Source organism: Bos indicus, chromosome X (assembly GCF_029378745.1).
Source record: "Bos indicus isolate NIAB-ARS_2022 breed Sahiwal x Tharparkar chromosome X, NIAB-ARS_B.indTharparkar_mat_pri_1.0, whole genome shotgun sequence".
Taxonomy (NCBI): domain Eukaryota; kingdom Metazoa; phylum Chordata; class Mammalia; order Artiodactyla; family Bovidae; genus Bos; species Bos indicus.
In genome coordinates this window covers 35,772,182-35,793,766 of record NC_091789.1, presented here as the reverse complement: position 1 = coordinate 35,793,766, position 21,585 = coordinate 35,772,182, and the positions used below count along the sequence as shown (strand labels likewise).

At 39.0% G+C, this 21,585-nt stretch overlaps 1 protein-coding gene across 1 annotated transcript in view; it reads left to right on the top strand.

Annotated features, from left to right (window-relative positions):
* GABRA3 (gamma-aminobutyric acid type A receptor subunit alpha3) overlaps positions 1 to 21,585 on the top strand; it is a 240,934-nt gene that overhangs the window by 124,386 nt on the left and 94,963 nt on the right. Inside the window, exon 4 of the mRNA XM_019956417.2 lies at positions 19,691 to 19,758. Within this exon, the coding sequence (XP_019811976.1) occupies positions 19,691 to 19,758 (68 nt within the window). The remainder of the gene's footprint in view (positions 1 to 19,690; positions 19,759 to 21,585) is intronic.

Sequence of the window (21,585 nt, the reverse complement as noted above, 5' to 3'; positions counted from 1 at the left end):
AGGATCAAGTGTCATCTTGTTTCCTCTCAAGGTCCAGTATTGGTCAATACACTTTGGTCAATATACTCTTTATCCTAATCCCTAGTCCAGGAGACGTAATGAAGTTTCTTTTGGGAAACCTTGTTTGTTCAGAGAATGATCACCTACCAGAATGCTCCACTCATGGTAGTCGTTGAGAGGAAAGTTACTGTTTTTATGGAAAGGGGTATTTTGCCTGGAAGAGTGCAGCAATGTAAATTGATCTGTGGCAATATCACTGGGACGTATAAAAAGTGTTGAAATTTTCAAAGACCCAGCTAATATACTCAAAACTCAGAGGGGAGTGTGGACAGAAATCAGGTAATTTGGTTGTCCATGGAGGTAGAAGAGAACTTTGGCAAACAGGCTAAGAATAAGCAGCAATGGGTGATGTCTTAACCCATTGGAATAAAAGATTAAATCCAATAATTCTCAGGGGATATTGAGGGTTAGAGAAGGTTGCAATAATCTCTCAGGCCACATCGGTGCCATAGATAGTGATATAACATAAGGTGATTTTTCTGATTTGGGGACACCAAAAGTCCCTCCCTGAGAGCCCTACTAGTTGTTATAAATGAGATTTGACTTGATAGAATGACATTGTGAGTGAAATGCCTAGATATAGTCTTCCTCTTTTAGAATTTACATTGTTTAGCAGTTTTGCATACTGTGTTTCCAGGTACCGTCTCTTATATAAACCTGAATATTCAGGTGATTCCACTGTGCATTGCTATGCATCGTCTGCACGCTAGACTACTTTAAATAGACATGAAGGGTTAAAACCAAATTTTCTATGACTACATAACAATCTGTCACATCAACATTCCAGGAGAGGCTGTCATGGAGATTGTTAGTGGAGAAAACTGAAAATTAAACCATCCATCAACAGTATTGATCAAACCCAAGAATTGCTGAGTGTATTTAATTGAATGTGGATGGAAAGCTCTCAGTTCAGAATCACTGACACCTTGTTCAACATCATGCAGAAACTGTGAAAGATAAAATGTGACTCAGAAATTCCATCTCAGCACTAACAGATATGTATTCTGGTTGGCCCAGAGAAAATGCTGACATGAGTAGTTAATATAATTTAAATCAGGTATCCAAGGGATTTTGAGTTTGGAATGACAGACAGGAAGCTGTTGAAATATATTGTTGTATCTAGAAGCACTTAATATGGCATTTATCAAGACTAGAAAACAGCTGGGGTGTTACACAGATTGTTATTAGCATACTCCTCTTGGTGAAGATCTACTGGGAAGACTGTCTTCCAATATCACTTTTCCTCATGCATAAGATGGCAAGTGCATTGACGTCCAATTTGGTTAAGGACAGTTAGTTTACTGTGAGGTTTCTATAGGAAATGAGATTCCTGCAGTGTTGGCAGAAGTGGAGTTACCTGTGTATTAAGCATGAAGCCACCTACCAGGGAGGTACAAGGATATTGAACCCTGAGTCATAGATTGGGATATAGATCATTGGGGAGACTCTTGGTTTTGAGAGTGAAGAAGTATATTTGCTTGGCAGAAAGTTGAACTTAGGATGCCAGAATTACTGCTAAGTCTTATTTATGATGAGAATGGCAAAGTGAAAGGTAAGAAAAGTCAGGAAGCAGGTTTTCTGCCTTCAAATATTTTAACACCTCTTTTTAATGTTATATTGGTCTAGAATCCTTTGCAGTAGGATAATAGGCAAATCTGGCCTAGCATGGGAACTTTAGCAGCAGAAGCTCAAAGTGAAGTAGAGCCAAATATGTCTTCCAGTCCTGCATCCAGAAAAGGCCAGGACCAATAATAAATGTAGACATTGAATGACAAATAATAGCAATCTCCCAGCATTATTATTGTTTTATTTTGTCATTTCCTCATCCTCTAATGGGGATGGCTATCAGCAGTGTCTACTAGGAGGTAGCCTTAGATCAGCTGGGGATCAGGGACAAGGTTTAGTCAAGGAAGTTGGTGTCCCTGAGTCTCCCATTGATTTTGTTGCTGTGTTCAATCACTAAGTTGTGTCCGACTCTGAAACCCCATAGACTGCAGCATGCCAGGCTTCCCTGTCCTTCACTATCTCCAGGAATTTACTCATATTCATGTACTTTGAGTCAGTGGCCTCCTTGTCCTCCTTTGAGTCAGTGGCCCACTTCTCCTGCCCTCAATCTTTCCCAGCCTCAAGGTCTTTTCCAGTGAGTCAGCTCTTTGCATCAGGTGGCCAAAGTATTAGAGCTTCAGGTTCAGCATCAGTCCTTCCAATGAATATTCAGGAATGATTTCCTTTAGGATGGACTGGTTTGATCTCCTTGCAGTCCAAGGGACTCTCAAGAGTCTTCTCCAACACCACAATTCAAAAGCATCAATTATTCGGTGCTCAGCTTTCTTTATCATCCAACTCTCATATCTGTACATGACTACTGGAAAAACCATAGCTTTGACTATATGGATCTTTGTCAGCAAAGTGATGTCTCTTTTTTTTTATATGCTGTCTAGGTTTGCCATAGCTTTTCTTCCAAGGAGCCAGCGTCTTTTAATTTTATGGCTGCAGCACCGTCTGCAGTAATTTTAGAGCCCAAGAAAATAAAATAAATAAAATCTGTCACTGTTTCCATTGTTTCCCCATCTATTTGCCATGAAGTGATGGGACCAGATGCCATGATCTTAGTTTTTTGAATGTTGAGTTTTAAGTCAGCTATTTCACTCTCCTCTTTCACCTTCATCAAGAGGCTCTTTAGTTCTTCTTTGCTTTCTGCCATAAGGGTGTTGTCATCTGCATATCTGAGGTTATTGATATTTCTCTTGGCAATCATGATTCCAGCTTGTGCTTCATCCAGCCTGGCATTTTGCATGATGTACTCTGCATAGAAGTTAAATAAGCAGGATGACAATATACAGCCTTGCCTGTTGATTTTACCTAACTCAAAACTCCGTACTCAAGATCCTTTACTATGGGTGCCCTTTTACAACTTCCAAGTATTTTTTCACATCTAGCGTCTGTTACTTAATTCTCACAATGGAATTGTGAAGGCAGATACAGATACTGATATCCCCATTTCACAGTGTAGAAACTAAGACTAGAATGATTAAGGTAACTTAGTCAACAAACAGTAGAGCCGGGGCCCAGTCTCAACGGTACTGGTTCTAAGTACAGGGCTGTTTGTTTCTCATCACTGCTGTGTTTGAGAGAAAGAGTGTAACAGGGTAAAAATGAACAGCACACCCTCACAGACCCAGTCTGAATCTGTGAATGTCAGGGTTTGGTGGGAGATAGTATGTTTAGTAGAATAGAAACTTACATTACCATATGTAAAATTGATAGCCAATGGGAATTTGTTGTGTGTCTCAGGGAACTCAAACAGGGGCTCTGTATCAACCTAGAAGGGTGAGATGGGGAGGGAGATGGGAGGGAGATTCAGGAGGGAGGGGGCATATGTATACCTATGGTGATTCATGTTGAAGTTTGACAGAAAACAACAAAATTCTGTAAAGCAATTATTCTTCAATTAAAAAATAAATTAATGAAAAAAAGAGTACTGAAAAAAGCTATAACAACTTCAAAGCTGAATATCAACATAGAGGATGGTTCCTCATAAGAAAAATTAAAAAGAACAGATGATGGCTAATACCGATGGAAAAGGAAATATATGGAAGATTTCTGGTTTAACACCAAGATTAAGGAAGGTCAGCTTGGCAGACAGTGTGTTTGGAAGATAAAATTCTTAGTGGGGTCAAAAGGATAGGAAAACTGTAACAAAGACATGGGAGGAAAAACTGCTTACTTTGAGTTGCAAAGTGAAGGTGTCTGACTTCAGGCAGAAAGCCTGGGTTCTGCTCAGCTTGGCCAGGACCATCACATTAATTTATTCCACAACAAAGGAAATATGACCACATCTCACTTGGAAAGTGTTAATCTACAGTGATTGCAAAGGAGTCCCTATAGGAGATTTCTGAGGGAAATAAATAATTTTATTTGCTGAAAGATGCCTATTACAATGCCATTAAGTGTACATAGGATCACATTTCAAACCCCAAGTGGACATACTTGTACATGTCTCTTTGTGCACATGGGTAGGAATTTCTTTTGAATCTGTCAGTGGAATAACTGGATTATAAGATATGCACCTCTCAGTGCCAGCAAATATTGCCAAATAGCTCTCCTAAATGGTTGTACCAATTTTTACTACCCCCACCCCCGCCACAACACTGTATGAAACTTTTTTTTGTTTCAGTTCTTAACCTATACTCGGTACTCTCATGCTTTAAAATTTTTGCTGATAGCTGTAAAGTGGTATCTCTCTTTAATTTGCATTTCCCTCATTATCTGGTGATGTTGGATATCTTACATTCATTGGTTTTTCAGTTTCCTTCTTTCATGAATTATGTTTCCTATTTAAGTTAGTACACTTGTAATTGATGCTTATATGTGGTATGAGGTAGAGATGTACTTTTTGTGTATGGATAACTTGTAGTTTGGTACATTTTTCATTAGTAAATGTTTTTCTCACTGATATATAATGTCTGTCCTCCCATACATCAACTTTTCATGTATTCATAGGACAGTTTCCAGACATACTGTTCTGTTTCATTAGTTTTGATGTGTAGACTCATTTTAAATGGGGGTCTTTATGCTTTTTTCACTTTTGTTTAATTTTAATCAAATTTTATATTTTTAAAACTTAATATGCAGCTTATATTCAGTATAATTCACTCTTTGTGATATACTATCATGTAACTAATATCATGTAGCTCAGATACAAAATAGTTCTATCAACTGGGAAAATCCCCTTATAGCTCTTCTGACAGGTTACTAATGGTATCATATTGTGGTTGTAAATTGCATTTCCTGATTGCATATTTTCATGTGCTGAATTGCCACCAGTATATTTTCTTGGTTGAAATATCTGTTTAGATGCTTTGCAAAAATTTTTGGCTTGTTTTATCCCTTATTACTGAATTTTGAAAGTTTTTTATATATTCTGTGTACAAATCCTTTGTTAGAAATGTGAAATGAAAATTTTTCTTCAGTTTTTGACTTGCCCTTTTATTCTTTAAATAGCATCTTTGAAAAAGAGAAGTTTTAAATTTTGATGAGTCTAACGCAATAATTTGTTCTTTTATAGTTTTTGACTTTTACTGCTACTGCTAAGTCACTTCAGTCATGTCCGACTCTGTGCGACCCCAGAGACGGCAACCCACCTGGCTCTGCCATCCCTGAGACTCTCCAGGCAAGAACACTGGAGTGGGTTGCCATTTCCTTCTCCAATGCATGAAAGCGAAAAGTGAAAATGAAGTCGCTCAGTCGTGTCCGAATCCTAGCGACCCCATGGACCACAGCCCACCAGGCTCCTCTGTCCATGGGATTTTCCAGGCAAGAGTACTGGAGTGGGGTGCCATTGCCTTCTCCATTTTGACTTTTATGTCCTATCTAAAAAAAGATTTTGCATGACCCAAGTTCCTGGACATTTTCTATGTTTTTTTCCTAGAAATTTTATAGTCTTAGGTTTTACAAATAGGTCTAAGATCTATTTTGAGTTAAACTTTGTATAAGGTGTGATGTAAGGATTTGAGTTCATGTTCAATGCAAAGAAATAGAGGAAAACAACAGAATGGGAAAGACTAGAGATCTCTTCAAGAAAATTAGAGATACCAAGGGAACATTTCATGCAAAGATGGGCTTGATAAAGGACAGAAATGCTATGGACCTAACAGAAGCAGAACATATTAAGAAGAGGTGGCAAGCATACACAGAAGAACTGTACAAAAAAGATCTTCATGACCCAAATAATCACGATGGTGTGATCACTGACCTAGACCCAGACATCCTGGAATATGAAGTCAAGTGGGCCTTAAGGAAGCATCACTATGAACAAAGCTAGTGGAGGTGATGGAATTCCAGTTGCACTATTTCAAATCCTGAAAGATGATGCTGTGAAAGTGCTACACTCAATATGCCAGCAAATTTGGAAAACTCAGCAGTGGCCACAGGACTGGAAAAAGTCAGTTTTCATTCCAATCCCAAAGAAAGGCAATGCCAAAGAATGCTCAAACTACCGCACAATTGCACTCATCTTACACACTAGTAAAGTAATGCTCAAAATTCTCCAAGCCAGGCTTCAGCAATATGTGAACCATGAACTTCCAGATTTTCAAGCTGGTTTTTGAAAAGGCAGAGTAACCAGAGTTCAAATTGCCAACATCCGCTGGATCATCAAAAAAGCAAGAGAGTTCCAGAAAAACATCTATTTCTGCTTTATTGACTGTGTTTGACTGTTTGGATCACAATAAACTGTGGAAAATTCTGAATGAGATGGGAATACCAGACCACCTTCCCTGCCTCTTGAGAAACCTATATGCAGGTCAGGAAGCAACAGTTAGAACTGGACATGGAACAACAGACTGGTTCCAATTAGGCGAAGGAGTACGTCAAGGCTGTATATTGTCACCCTGCTTATTTAACTTCTATGCAGAGTCCATAATGAGAAACGCTGGGCTGGAAGAACCACAAGCTGGAATCAAGATTGCCAGGAGAAATATCAATAACCTCAGATATACAGATGACACCACCCTTATGGCAGAAAGTGAAGAGGATCTAAAAAGCCTCTTGATGAAGGTGAAAGAGGAGAGTGAAAAAGTTGGCTTAAAGCTCAACATTCAGAAAACGAGGATCATGGCATCTGGTCCCATCACTTCATGGGAAATAGACGGGGAAACAGTGGAAACAGTGTCAGACTTTATTTTTTGGGCTCCAAAATCACTGCAGATGGTGACTGCAGCCATGAAATTAAAAGACACTCCTTGGAAGGAAAGTTATTACTAACCTAGATAGCATATTCAAAAGCAGAGACATTACTTTGCCAACAAAGGTCTGTCTAGTCAAGGCTATGGTTTTTCCAGTGGTCATGTATGGATGTGAGAGTTGGACTGTGAAGAAAGCTAAGTGCCAAAGAATTGATGCTTTTGAACTGTGGTGTTGGAGAAGACTCTTGAGAGTCCCTAGGACTGCAAGGAGATCAAACCAGTCCATCCTAAAGGAAATCAGTCCTAGGTGTTCATTGGAAGGACTGATGCTGAAGCTGAAACTCCAATACTTTGGACACCTCATACGAAGAGTTGACTCATTAGAAAAGACCCTGAGGCTGGGAGGGATTGGGGGCAGAAAGAGAAGGGGACGGCAGAGGATGAGATGGCTGGATGGCATCACTGACTTGATGGACATGAGTTTGGATGAACTCTGGGAGTTGGTGATCGACAGGGAGGCCTGGAAGGCTGTGGTTCATGGGGTCGCAAAGAGTTGGACAGGACTCAGTGACTGAACTGAACTGAACGGATTTGAGCCGATTTTTCTCGTACAACTTATTGAAAAGGCTGTATTTTCTACACTGCATTATAAACACTGTTGAGATTCAATTGACCGTATATGTCTGGCCATATTTTTTAACATAGTACTCTGTTCCATTGATTGATGTATACTCTTTGACTCTTTTGATCAATGTATGTTTATAGTAACTCTTGAGACACTCAAATCCTATAATGGAGTCCTCCAAATTAAGAACACATTTAAAAAATTAGTTTTGGCAATTTTATTTAGCTCTATTGCCTTTCCATATAAATTTTAGAATCAACTCATGAATTTCTTAAAAAATACCCTTAGATTTTATTTAGGACTGTATTTAATTTATAGATTTGTTTAGGGAGAATTGACTCTGCCTTATCGTCCACTTCTCATTTCTAGTGAGGTCTGAAATTTAGCCAAATGTGAAAGTTTAGGTTCTTCTCAAGCCTGAGTGTGTGTTAAGCCCTGGGCCTATGCGGGAACTTATCAATCCCTTGGTATATGCTGGAACTTTATAAAAATTTTTATTCACCCAAGTATCTCCTTTTCTAAACTTTTTCTTCTCAGACTTTTCAGTCTGTTGTTTGTCTCAACTGTTTACTCCTAGCTTCAGGCTGCTGCTGTCAATATTTGTGTCTTCAAATGCTTTTGGCTATGCCTCTCAGGAAGCCTCCACAGCTCTGGGAATGCTCCCAGTTGGGTGAAACAAAGGTAAGCCATTGCATCCCTCTTTGAGGGAGCTGCCATTCAGGTCAAAACCCTTAACCACAATTTTTTGAGAATAAGATTTGTATTACTCCTTCAGGCAATGGGAACCTGTAACAGGCGTGTGGGCTGACATCTTTATGGCTGCAGTAGCAGTTTTCTTCATCACATATTCCCTTGGTGGTTATAAGTTTTTTACTAGATTGTAGAGTTCTGTAAAAGTTGATTCTCACAGTTTTCCCAAGCTTATTAATTGTCTTTATGGAGAGACAAAACCCTGAAGTTCCTAACTCTGCCCGTCTTGGTGATATACTCTTATATTTTTCCTGATACTCATAGATTTTTTTGTCTTTTCTTTTTGGTTTCTGGCTAGAGTTTTGTATATTTTTCCATTTTTTTCAAGGAGCAAGTTTTTAATTTCACTGATTTTCTCAATCGTTTTTCTATTTTTGATTCCACTTGTTTCATTTTTAGTGTTTCTGTTTTTTATATATTTCTAGTTCTTGAGATGGAATCTTAGGTTTTGGATTTTTAGAGTCTTCTTTTTCCTGGACATTCAGTGCTGTCAATTTCCATCTTATGTATTTCTCTGTGAGCATCCCACAGGTTTGATGTGTTGTATTTTTATTTTTATTGAGTTCACTATATTTTGAAACATCACTTGTGACTTCTGTCTTGATCCATGGGTTATTTAGAAGATTGTTCTTTAATTTCCAAATGTTACCAGATATTTCTCTGTATTAATTACTATTTTTATTCTTTGATGGTCACTGATCATAGTCTATATGACTTCAATTCTTCTAAATTTGTTAAAGCTTGTTTTATGGGATATCTTGGTGAATGTTCCAATGTCCTTGAAAAAGATTGGGTATTCTTCTTTTGCAGGTAGAGTGTTCCATAAGTATCACTTAGGTGACATTAGTCGAAAATATTGTTTAGGTCTTCCATGTATTCACTGGTTTTGTCTGTACACATTCTATCAGTTGCTGAAAGAGAGATGTTACAGTGTCCAACAATAATATAGGATTTGTATATTTCCTATTTGAATTCCATCAGTTTTTGTGCTTAGATTCATCATTTTATTATTTATTTGTCCCCTCTGTTTTTCTGCTAATATATTTTCCTTTTTCTGATTTTTTGACATATTTGACTATCTTTATTTTATTGATTGCCTTTTTAGAAATATTTCTTTGTGAGATTCATTGGTTGCTATAGGGATTGCCATCTTCACAGCTGAGATTTGACACTCTTCTTAGAATTAATATTGTTCCACTTATAGTAAATTATGTAGCCTTGTAACAGTATACATCCATTTCCCATCTAAATGACCTTTATGTTATGGATGTCTTAACTATTATATCAACAGCCAATTAAAAGCCACATGAGACAATGTTTTAATTTTTTTCCTTCAGCAGTAATAACTATTTTAAAGAGCTTAAAAATGAAAAATGTTTTTATATATATCCAGAACTTCCATTTATGTTGTTCTTACTTTATTCCTGATGATCTAATTTCTGCCTGGCATTATTTCCCTTAAATCTGAAGAATTTATGTAGAATTCCTATAGAACAAGTCTGCTGGTAGCAAATTCCCTTGTCTTTTTAAATCTGAGAATGTCTCCTGAAGCTTATTTTTACTGCATATAGAATTCTGAGGTTAACAGCTGTTTTCCATAAGCATATTAAAGATTTTGTTTCACTACTGTCTGTGAATTGATGATATATCGTCAGTCTTTCAAGTAATTATTCCCCTTCACAGACTGTGTTCTTTTCTAATAGCTTCCTTCAAGATTTTTCTTCATCTTTGGTATTTAGCAGTTTGATTATGATATGTCTAAGCAAGCTTTCCTTATTTTTCATTCTTTTCTGTTTGGAGTCTGTATAATAGTTTGTTTCTGTAAACTTGTGTGTTCTACCAAACTTGAAAAGTTTCTGAGCACTATTTCTTCAAGTATATTTTTTCTTTACTAGTTTGTTTCCCCACTCCCTCTTGAATTCAAGTGCTCTATGTGTTGGAGAGTATCACATTGTTCAGAGTACCCCTGAGGTTCTTTCCATATTTTTTTCAGACATTTTTGTTGCTGTTCTTCACATTGGATAATTTCTATCACTCAAATTCACTAACTTTTTCCTTTGTCATCTCTGTTCTGCTATTGAGACCATACAGTGAATGTTTTTATTTTGGTGACTGCATTTTTTCACTTCTCAATTTTCAAATTGGTTATTTTTGTATTTCCTAATTTTTCTGTGAGAACTTCATCTTTCTGTTTATTTAAAATGTATTTTCATTAACCTCATGTAACTTAGTTATAATTGGAGTTAAAAATCTTTGAAATTTTCAACATCTGTATTGTGTTATATTTCACCTTTGTTGTCTTTTCCCTTCAGAATTGGCAATATTTTTCTAGTTCTTTCTAAGTAAAATAATGCTGAATTCTATTCTAGACATTTTGACTCATATTATGTGGAGCCTCAGCCTTGTCATAATGCTTTGGAGAATGTTGATTTTTTGTTTGTTTGTTTTAGCAGAGAATCAGCTTGGTTAAGCAGCAAGGTCTGCCTTGCTTTCTCTGGGTGGTGATACCCAGATCTTTACGTTTTCAAGATCTTTGCTATACTGCACTTGGTGTATCTCACACATGTTATCACTGAGGGGATAGTCTCAAGACTTGGGCTGTGGATTACATATTACTTCATAATTCAGTTATCAAAACCTTTGCTATATGGCTTTGAGTCTGTCCTATACTTGTGTAACTCAGGACTAATGTGAAATTTTGTGTGAAATCATAGTGTACTTGTCAAAGCCTTTGCGCATGCTGCCTTGGGTCTGTCCTAGGGGCATGTTGTTGTTGTTCAGTTGCTAAGTCCTGTCCAACTGTTTGCAACTCCATGGACTGCAGCATGCTAGGCTTCCCTGTCCTTTACCATCTCCCAGAGTTTGCTTAAATTCATACCCATTGAGTCAGTGATTCTATCCAACCATCTCATCCTCTGTTGCCCCCTTCTCCTGTCGTCAACCTTTTCCAGCATCAGGGTGGGAATTTTTCCAATGAGTTCACTCTTCCCGTCAGGTGGCCAAAATATTGGAACTTTAGCTTCAGCATCAGGCCTTCCATTGAATATTCAGGATTCGTTTCCTTTGTTCTTAATGGTAAACCTATGTTTTTTGAGGGAAGAATTATTGGATCTTCTTGTTTAACCCTCTGTACTTTGGGATTCCCCATCCTCTGGTCTGCAGTTGCCTTTTCCCCTGATTCTCTGGTAGGACAGATGTTTTTTTGTCAGGAGTTTTGGCTGTTTGTGCCACTATCCCACCATGTAGCTTTGCCTTTGAAGCAGAGCTACAAGAGAAAAGAAGAAGAGAAAAAAAAAAAACACAGGAAATGTATTTCCCTGTGGGTTGCTTCTCCAAGTTTTGGTTTCCTTCCATAAACCACCTGTTCTTTTTCACTTTTCAGAGTGCTTAAATAGTTGCTTTTGTATTTTATCCAGAAATCTTATTTATAATCAGTGGGAAAGAAAGGCTGTAATGCTGTTACTCCACTATGCCAAAAACCAGTTTAACTTTGTTTGAATTTGTGTTTTTCACCCTCTTTTTCTTACTGTCTTGTGCTTGTATAATATTGTACTTCCAATTTCTCCTTTTGTACAAAGAAATATTTTAGTTTCTTCACTCTACCTCTTCTTTTCAGACCAGAACTCTGGCTTCAATATTGTGTACATCTTTGATTTATTTCTGTTCCATGACATTTTGATCTTTTATCTGAAACAATTATATTTTTTATGTTTTATGTCTCATTATTGTGTGTTTATTACCTGTGCCATCTTATCTGGAAGTTCCAAACAATAACAGTGACAGTATAAGTCCCTCTGGTAGCCTCTTTTAATTGATTACGGCCAGTGATTTTAGTGTTGGAATCATAACAAAATCGATTCCATTTTTTACAGATAAAGAAACTAAGGTATAGTTAACTTGAGGTTGGACCAGGATTAACCCAAGTTTCCAGATTCCATTTACCATTTATTAATTTTACGCATAAGGTCAAAATCAGTAGGCCCTGGAAAAATATCAGAATGTCCTTGTAACATTTTAGAATATTTCAGCTGTTTTAAAAATTATATTGCTTTTCCCCTGGCTTTCAGCTTGTTCTGGCTTAAGGATGTGTCTCTAGAGTGGAGAACACATCATGTAGTCATTCTCCAACTTATTTCTTGGTAATTTTTTGGGCAGTGCTTCTGCTTCCCTCTCTAAATTTCTCATAATTTTGCCCCAAGGAAATCCTACTGGCTCTTGGGAGTGGCCTCTATTTTCAGCAAAGGGTTATGAACCACTGAAGAGGCTGCTGTCTGATGGTTTTATTTGTTCAATACATGTTACAGAAGAGAGGACCAGTGGCAAAAGCAACAAATAAGCACCAATGTAGTAAAGAAATGGGTCGGAAAAAAATAATTAATATTCAGGGTTTGGCCCATGTAAAGAAAATACTCAAATGGTATTTTGACTTTTCTCAAAACTGGTTACAGTGCTCAGTGCTTCTAGTGGCATTAATATGGTCTTATGGAAGGACATTCCTGCAGTATCTTTGCCCTCCAACCTCCCTTGTGATAGGGTTCTTGTTGTTCAGTCTCTTAGTCATGTCCGACACACTGCAACCCCATGGACTGCAGCATACCAGGCTTCCCTGTCCTTCACTGTCTCCCAGAGTTTGCTCAAATTCATGTCCATTAAGTCAGTGATGCTATCTAACCATCTCATCCTCTGCCACTCTCTTCTCTTTTTGCCTTCAGTCTTTCCCAGCATCAGGGTGTTTTCCAGTGAGTCAACTCTCTGCCTCAGGTGGCCAAAGTATTGGAGCTTCAGCTTCAGCATCAATCTTTCCAATGAATATTCATGGTTGATTTCCTTTAGGATTGAGTGGTTTGATATTTTTGCAGTCCAAGTGACTCTCAAGAGTCTTCCCCATCACCACAACTTGAAAGCATCAATTCCTGGCACTTGGCCTTCTTTATGGTTCAGCTCTCACATACATACATGACTCCTGGAAAAACCATAGCTTTGACTAGACAGACCTTTGTTGGCAAAGTGATGTCTCTGCTTTTTAATACACTATCTAGGTTTGTCATGGTTTTCTTTTCAAGGAGCAAGCATCTTTTAATTTCATGGCTGCAGTCACTGTTTGCAATGATTTTGGAGCCCAAGAAAATAAATCTGTCAGTGTTTCCACTTTTTCCCCTTCTGTTTGCCATAAAATGATGGGACTGGATGCCATGAAGGCAATACTTGGATTTGTAGCTCCAGAGAAAATAAGAACAGTTGTGTGTTCTATATTACCTTTGTGAGCATCAAGATTCTAGCAATAGTAGAGTTAATGAGAACCCACAGTTGTTAAGTTGGTAGTGATTGTGGTCTCTTTTAAATCTTGTGGTATTTCTTACTGATGTTTTGTTATAAACATATGTTGCATGCAGCTAGCTATTAAGAGTTGCTGTACATTCCAAGTGTCAGACACTAGATGGAGTAGCATAAACGTAGTGCTAGACCTCTAGCCTACCAAATGTCAAAAGTTATGAGCTGTGCCCAAACACTCTGCAAAAGGGTTATTACTCAACAGCAGAGTTTAGATTAGAGCTTAGGATCTCTAACACAGACTTTTGTTATATCTGCTTCCCTAAGCCATCTGTTTGTGATTCCTCTGAAGAGCTTATCAGTGATTAATGCTGTTGGGAGAGGGGTGTGTCACTGAGTACTTACAGTATCTCTGTCCCCAAGGATTATCAAAGAGAAATGAGAAGGCCGTTAACAGAACAGAGCACTCCAACTCTCAGATCTCTGAGAGCCTGTCCATAGCCCACTCCCTAAATCCATGTTGCTAGCAGACCCGCTAGTCACATGGAAACTCATTTCTAGTAGGTTAGTCTCTCCTCACAATGAAAAGCATGCACAACAAGAAGCAATTATTCTCTAAAATTTCCAGTGATACAGAAGTAAGAATACAGAAAAGTCAGGGCTTTGTTCTTTTAGTCAAAGTTCCAGTCCTTAAAACCTCACTATTCTCAGAAAGACTGTTACTGGGAAGAATTGAAAAGTCCATCATAGCCTATAATGAAATAAAGGGGGTATGGTTGGCTTTTGTTCATATTGTTCATTTTATAATCCTGTCTCTAATAGAATTGTGACAGTTTCATCATAAAACATATTTCAGAGTGCCAGTTAAAAAAAAAATTAGACCCAAGCCAGAGGAAAGTGAATGGGAAAAGTGAGGGTGCTTAAAATCATGACATGGAAAGGAATAAAAAGATCAGACTTAGGGGTAGCATGATCAATTTTTTTCAATCTCTGAAAGTCTTTAAGTCTCAAAAGAACTGGAAGCAGACTTTGTTGAATGGATCCAAAGGGCAGTACTAAGACAAATGTTTATATGTGTGCTGGAGTGGAGAAGCTAGAGTTGGGGAACCTACTCTGGTTTGTGCTCAAAGAACAAAATCCACAGCTTAATGGGGATCTATTTTAATTCAAACAAGGAAATACAGTTAATTGTGAGATGACAGTGGGTAAAGAATCACCTGCAATGCAGGAGACTCAGGAGACGTGGGTTCAATCTCTGGGTCAAGAAGATACCCTGGAGGAAAAGTCAGGCCACTCCAGTATCCTTGCCTGGGAAATTGCATAGACAGAGGAGTCTACTGGGTTACATTCCATGGGGTCTCAAAGAGGCAGGCACAACTGAGCGACTAAGCACACAGCACATACATGAGCCTCATAGTTAACATAAACATAGTGATCTCTTGCTATTTGGCTTATCTTTACTCTTTCAGATCAAAAGCAAGTTGGAATGACATTAGGAACTGGTTGATAAGTTCCCCACCAATGGGAGTCCTGCTGAGGGCTAAAGGCATGTGTGTTTATATAAATATAAATTTCAAGTTTATATTTTACTTCCAATTTATTTTATTGGAATTTTACTTGCAATACCACAGTAAATTTGCAAAAGGAAAAGATAATTCTGTTAACCTTTAGTTTCAGAAGGTAATATTTGAAGGAAATTAGATCTTCAAAGTAATTTAAAAAGAGCCAAGGAACAAAGAAAGTATTTGTTTAAAAATAAGAAAGAATTCCACTCATCTCCCAATTAAATAATTTCTTACATTTGAAAAAGGAGAAGGCTGTCAACAGGGGCTAGACTATGAATTGTAGCCCTCACTAATTTTAGTCTAATTCACTGGTCTTTTCATTTAATTAAATGAAATAGCAAACTTCTAATTATTCCTTCGCACAGAGGAGCTGGAGTGGTGGGTGGATACTCTCTTCTTTGTCTGGAATTGAGGACCTTAGACTTCTGGGTGAGTTCTGTGTCCACCTGGCCTTATGGGTGGCTCATGTGGCCTCGCCTCTGGAATAGTATTAAGCTGCAGCAACAGCTAACATATAGTGAGCACTGGATTTGTTCTAAATACTGGCCTCAATACTGTCTCCTTAAATCCTCAGAGCAATTCTGAAATATGTGGTATCATTATCCTAATTTTCCAGATGAAGAAACTGGCATAAAAAAGTTAAGTGACAAACGCACACAAAGAGTAAATGACAGAACCTAAATTCAGATCCAGTTAGTGATGCTGTTAATCACTGTACAATACTTCTGCAGGGTACTTCTGTGTGTTGGCACATATACTGCTCCAAAGCACCTAGATTTCCTAGTCAAAAGATGGGATTTAGTAATTGGGGCTTTGTGGTCCCTGTATGGGACACTGGAGAAATGTCAAATATCCATGTGTTTACCTGCTCTTAGAGTAGAGGGCTAGAGATCTAAGGATGGTAACATAAATTCAGAGCCCTCCGTCACTTGTGCTGCCATGATACAAGTGACAATCCCTATCTTCACACCCTACTCCTTGAGAGATTTCTGGCTTCTTTGGTGACAAGAGCATTACTTCTCTTTTTCTTTTAGCATTTTTCTCTTGCTTTGTCTTTCTTTAGTTCTGTTAGCTCTTGCTATCTCTTGCTGTCTAACTGTTTTAATTTCCTCTTCTCACTCTTGTCATTCATCCTTTCTAATTCTGCTTTTCCCTCTAATCAGATTCTAATTACCTTCCTCCCTCCCCTCTCTTTTTCTTTCTTTCTTTCTCCCCACTTCTTTACCTACCCTTCATTTAGTATCAATTCCCCTAATTCTCTCACCTACCAGATTCTTTCAAAATGGGACAGAAATAGAGTAAGAATGAATTTGTGTCCACTGTAATAGACCAAACTTCCTAAGTCTTTCCCTGCTTCCAAGTCAGAGAAAGTTCTGAAGCTTGGCTGAGACCTAGTTCATTGGGAAAGCAGCCTCTTCTTAGCAATCAATGGGTGGGAAGGAGGTTACCAGTAATGGGGGGAATTGATGTTAGGTTGATGCTTATCAGTTGCCAGGGAAAGCAGTAGAGGGGTGCACCCCTCACTGCCACTGTGATGAATCATCATAGTGGAGATAGTTCTGATCTTAAGATTAGATCAGTCACTAACTGGGGCCAGAAGTGAGTAGGCATTTACTTATCAGCCTCTATGACTAAGAGAGAAGATCAGTCATGGGAGTGGGCTGTAGGTGAAGCAGAGACTGGTCCAGCAGGTGGATGTACAGAGAACAAGAGAACAGCCATCTTTGGTGGTCTGATCATACTGACCTACCTTCTTCAGGCAGCAGAATAAACTTGCCTTTTGCTACCACTGGACACTTTTAGTCACATGCTTTTTGCACTGTCAGAGTTCCTAGTCAGAGCAGAGAGAAAATTCAAATGTGTTTGGTAACAAACCTCCTGTACAAGAGAAAAGCCAAAAGGAAAAAAAAAAAATCTTAACGCATTCAGAAAGTCAAGGTCAGATCCAGAATGTAAGTAAGCCTTCCTATCCCAGCCCAAGACTCTTCTTTTCTACCTACAGTGACTCCACTGTCCTCTTGGAACTAAAGCAGTCTCCTGACTTTATCACTACTAATTGTCTTCTCCTTTTTCTTTTATAAGATTCCCTGGTGGCTCAGATGGTAAAGCATCTGCCTACAATGCGGGAGACCCAGGTTCAATCCCTGGGTCGGAAAGATCCCCTGGAGAAGGAAATGGCAACCCACTCCAGTACTCATGCCTGGAAAATTCCATGGATGGAGAAGCCTGGGCTACAGTCCATGGGGTTGCAAAGAGTTGGACACGACTGAGCAACTTCACTTTCTTTTCTTTTATAGTATGGGTGCCTGTTTTTAATCTGCATAACTATCTTGCGTGCTAAGTAGCTTCAGATGTGTCCAACTCTTTGTGACCCTATGGACTGTAGCCCACCAGGCTCCTCTGTCCATGGGATTTCCCAGGCAAGAATACTGGAGTTGGTTGCCATGCCCTACTCCAGGGGATCTCCCCAACCCAGGGGTCAAACCAGCATCTTATATCTCCTGCATTGACAGACAGGTTCTTTACCACTGAGCCACCTGGGAAGCCCACTTTTACAATTAAATTGGTTTAGAAAGTTGTTCTGTGTCTAACTATGTCCTGCCTGGAATATTGGATTCAACTGTAATTGTGATCTCTCCCATTAATTAATTGTGTTTTATGTACTTTGGGGTAGGGCAATGTTTCTACAGCCAGTGAATGTGGCAGTGTATCTGAAGGGACAAATCTTTAGGGTGTATGTTCTGAATTCTGAAGTATTGTCTCTTGTTCTTGAAGCACAGAAATAGGGGGAAGACTGTGCTCTAGATGAAAGTCCAAATACTTAAAATACAACTCTAGTTTGAGACATGTTATTTGCTGAATAAGCTTGGAAGTAAATTGTGTGTTTTGGTGAATTGACTATATCTTTGATGATTATTAAATGATACTCATAGTCTCTTTTGAAAATGGAATGTTTGTGGATGTGTGCAGTGTCCTTGAGTATAATATGTGCCTGTATAGAGGAGCAATGTATTAAGCCTAAGGGATGGCTCTGGAAAATGGGAAGTCAACAAGATATAAAGTAAATCTGGGCTAGGACCCAGGACTGGATGGATATAGTAAACATGCTATAAATGGAGTTGCTTTGTCCATTACCTTTCCATGAGGTAGAAGAAATAGTGTAATATACAGCACAGGGACTACAACCAATATTTTATAATAACTTTAAATGGAATATAATCTATAAAATATTGAGTTGCAATATTGTACCCTTAAGATGAACATAATATTTTAAATCAACTATAGTTCAATTAGAAAAGGAAATATAAATTTTAAAATTAAGAAAATAGTGCCATTGACTGCAGTAACCAACCTGATTATCAAGTCCTATGTGGGCTTTATGTGTACTAGCTGTGCTACTGACATGCGCTGCTGGGGTCAGGTATGCTGGGCTGGAGGGAACCTCAGGTGGTTCAGACAGTAAAGAACCTGCCTCCAATGTGGGAGACCCAGGTTCGATCCTTGGGTCGGGAAGATCCCCTGGAAAAGGAAATGGCAACCCACTGCAGTATCCTTGCCTGGAGAATCCCATGGACAGAGGAGCTTGGTGGGCTACAGTCCATGGGGTTGCAAAGAGTAGAGCACGACTGAGTGACTAACACTTTCACTTTCATGCTGGACTGGAGTGAGCCTTGCTTGAGTTAACTGTAATGATGAGGTGTTTGGTAGGGTCTCATTGACTTTGAGAAGCTGAAGAAGGCTATCCTGTGCTCTGTTTGAGGTATGTTGGAGTGGGTTGGCTGCAATGCAGTAAATAGGGCTGACAGAAGGAGGAAAGGGGAAACTTAGCAGTGTAGTCATTTCACTTCTCTGAGTATCATTTTGCAACTTGGCAAATATATATGTGATAAGATTCATCCATTAATACCAAAAATGTTCAGTGAGCACTTTCAGAGTTAACAGGCTCCTTTTCTATCTACTGAGTACAAACAGGTAACAAAACAGGAACACTGCCCTTTAGGAGCTCTTGCGTTTTGTGGGAAAGCAGACAAGTAAACAGACAGTTATAATGGAAACATGCAAAGTGTATATCAGGGGCTATCATCATCTCCAAATCTCAGTCACTTAACCCCACAGAAGTTTACTTCTCATTGATGCAAAATCTATTATAGGTCCAGGCAACTTTCCAGGGCACTTATCCTCCAAGTTCTGGATCATCATTCCAGGCCATTTCAGTCTTATAGTAGCTCCATGTAAACATATGTTTCCATGATTACCATGGCAGGGAGTGTCTTGCATTGGAAATTATTTGTTCCAAAGGAAGGGACACATATTTCTTCTTCCTATAACCAAAACCAGTCACACATCCCCTCCCTACTTTAAGTGGGCTAGGAAGTGGCAGTGCAATCATCCTATGTCCTGAACATCTGTAATGTGCCACAGGTAAGGGTAATCCTGGTGTGACATCCCAGCTTGTGTGAGTGTTGGAGATCTCCAAAGGCCCTGGAGTTTGGGAATTCTGCTGTTACTCTCAATGGTATTTAAAGGGATGGACTTTGTTCCTATACTGAGCACATTCTCTGTGAAGAAGTAGTACAAATGAGAGTTTTTTGAGGGGTTTTCCTATGATTTTACCAAATATTCTTTCTTAGAAGTAGTAAGTTCGCTTTCTTTTGGAGAACAGCACTGGACTCTATGTGAGCTAAGGCAACAGGCTTTCCTAACACTCTGCTTTTCTATTTTCTTTCAACCAGATGCAGTGACTGAAGTGAAGACTGACATCTATGTGACCAGTTTTGGCCCTGTGTCAGACACTGACATGGTAAGTATGGTTTCTGCAAAGGTAAAAGTGAAAGATTATGCAACAGGTCAAAGTAAACCAATTGGGGTTTTCCTGTGGCAGGGCCTTGGAACTATATTCTGAGGAGAAGTCTTATCTCATGAATTCCCTACCCTCACTGTCCTACACTTAACTAAATGCATCTTTTGCCCTGCTCTCCCCGCCTATTCACATATCAAGCATATAACCCCCCCCCCATTAGGAGTACCATTCCCTTCTTTCTACAACATGTCTTTCAAAATTCAGCTTGGCTCCCTATTCTCAATTAAACTTTCTCTGACCCTCACCCTTTATATTTGGTCCACCACACACAAATTAGCACAAATAGGTCATATGAGAAGGGCAGGTGGTGGAGGACTCTCAGTCTAGCAACTGGTGGTATCATTTAAGACGTCCACTCCTTGCAAACAAGCACTCACTGGGGAAGTGGACAGACCACAGCAATGCAAACCATTTGGGGGAAGAGTCAAACCTACTTCTAGACACTGGTTCTTCTATAGATGTGAGTAGGTGTAAGGAGGAGGAGAGCTTCAGAGCAGATTCAAGGAATAGGGCAGGGCACAGCAGAACTGGGCTTCCCAGGTGACTCAGTGGTAAAGAATCTGCCTTCCAATGGGAATGCAGGTTTGATCCCTGGGTCGGGAAAATCCCCTGGAGAAGGAAATGGCAATCCACTCTAGTCTTCTTGCCTGGAGAATCCCATGGACAGAGGAGCCTGGTGGACTGCAGTCCTTGGGGTTGCAAAGAGTTGGACATGACTGAGTTACTAAACGATGACTATAGCAGAACTAGCAAGGGGATGATTCATGAGCCATCTACGAGGACTTCCCCTGCTACTACCTTTCTCCCTTGCTGCCAAAGTAAAGAATGCAGTGGAGAGTTCAGACACGAGACCTTGTCATAATGGAGGACCTGATAAATACCTACTTCAGATTCTAAATATTAGATTTTTGAAAGATTATCATGATGCAAGACAAAGAAGCTATTATCTGCTCAGAATGTCTGAAGTTATTAGATGGTCCATAAAGTCTTGTTGAATGCGTGACTTTGGGTTGAAAAAAAAATCTTAAAATCAGAAAAAAAATATGTTCAAAAATATGAAATGTCCCTGCTCACTATATAGATATTTTTCTTTATCTTCAGTGGGACTACTACTTAGCAGGGTCAAAGCTTATTTAGATCTTTTGGGTAAACACAAATGGTTGTGTAGTGTCATGATAGATTTTCCTACAGGTAATGCGGAGCCATTATTTTAGAATGATTCATCTGGCAGTCTGTATAGGATGAACTACAAGGGGGAAAAGACTGGGAGCTGAGAAGTGGTTTAGGCATGTCTTTACTGGGGTCTTCCTTCAATCAGGGAAGGAAGGAGTGTAGGAGTGTAGGAGTCAACTGGAGAAACAAGCTAGTTCTCAGGAGAGGAAGTCATAAGTGGTTGTGAGGCCAGCCAGAGTGATAACCAAATTCTCCAGGCAGGTGCAGCTCTCTTTTTTATTACTGGGAATTAGTGATTGATTAATATTTTCATAAGAAAGGAACTGTAGCTACTGTTTGAACACACACACACACACAACATAATCTACATCCATAAATACATTGAGGCAAAATAAGAAAGTATATGCAGAATAATAAAAAAAAAAAACAGCTTACACACTACCCCAGGCACTCCACAGACACACATATACAAACAGATACCCCAATTCTGAGATACTACAGAAATATTCACATAGCCCCTGCCCAAACCAGCTTGTCTCCTTGCTCTTTTCCCACCCAAGAAGGCACACATGGGTATGCATAGGCTCTGGAGAC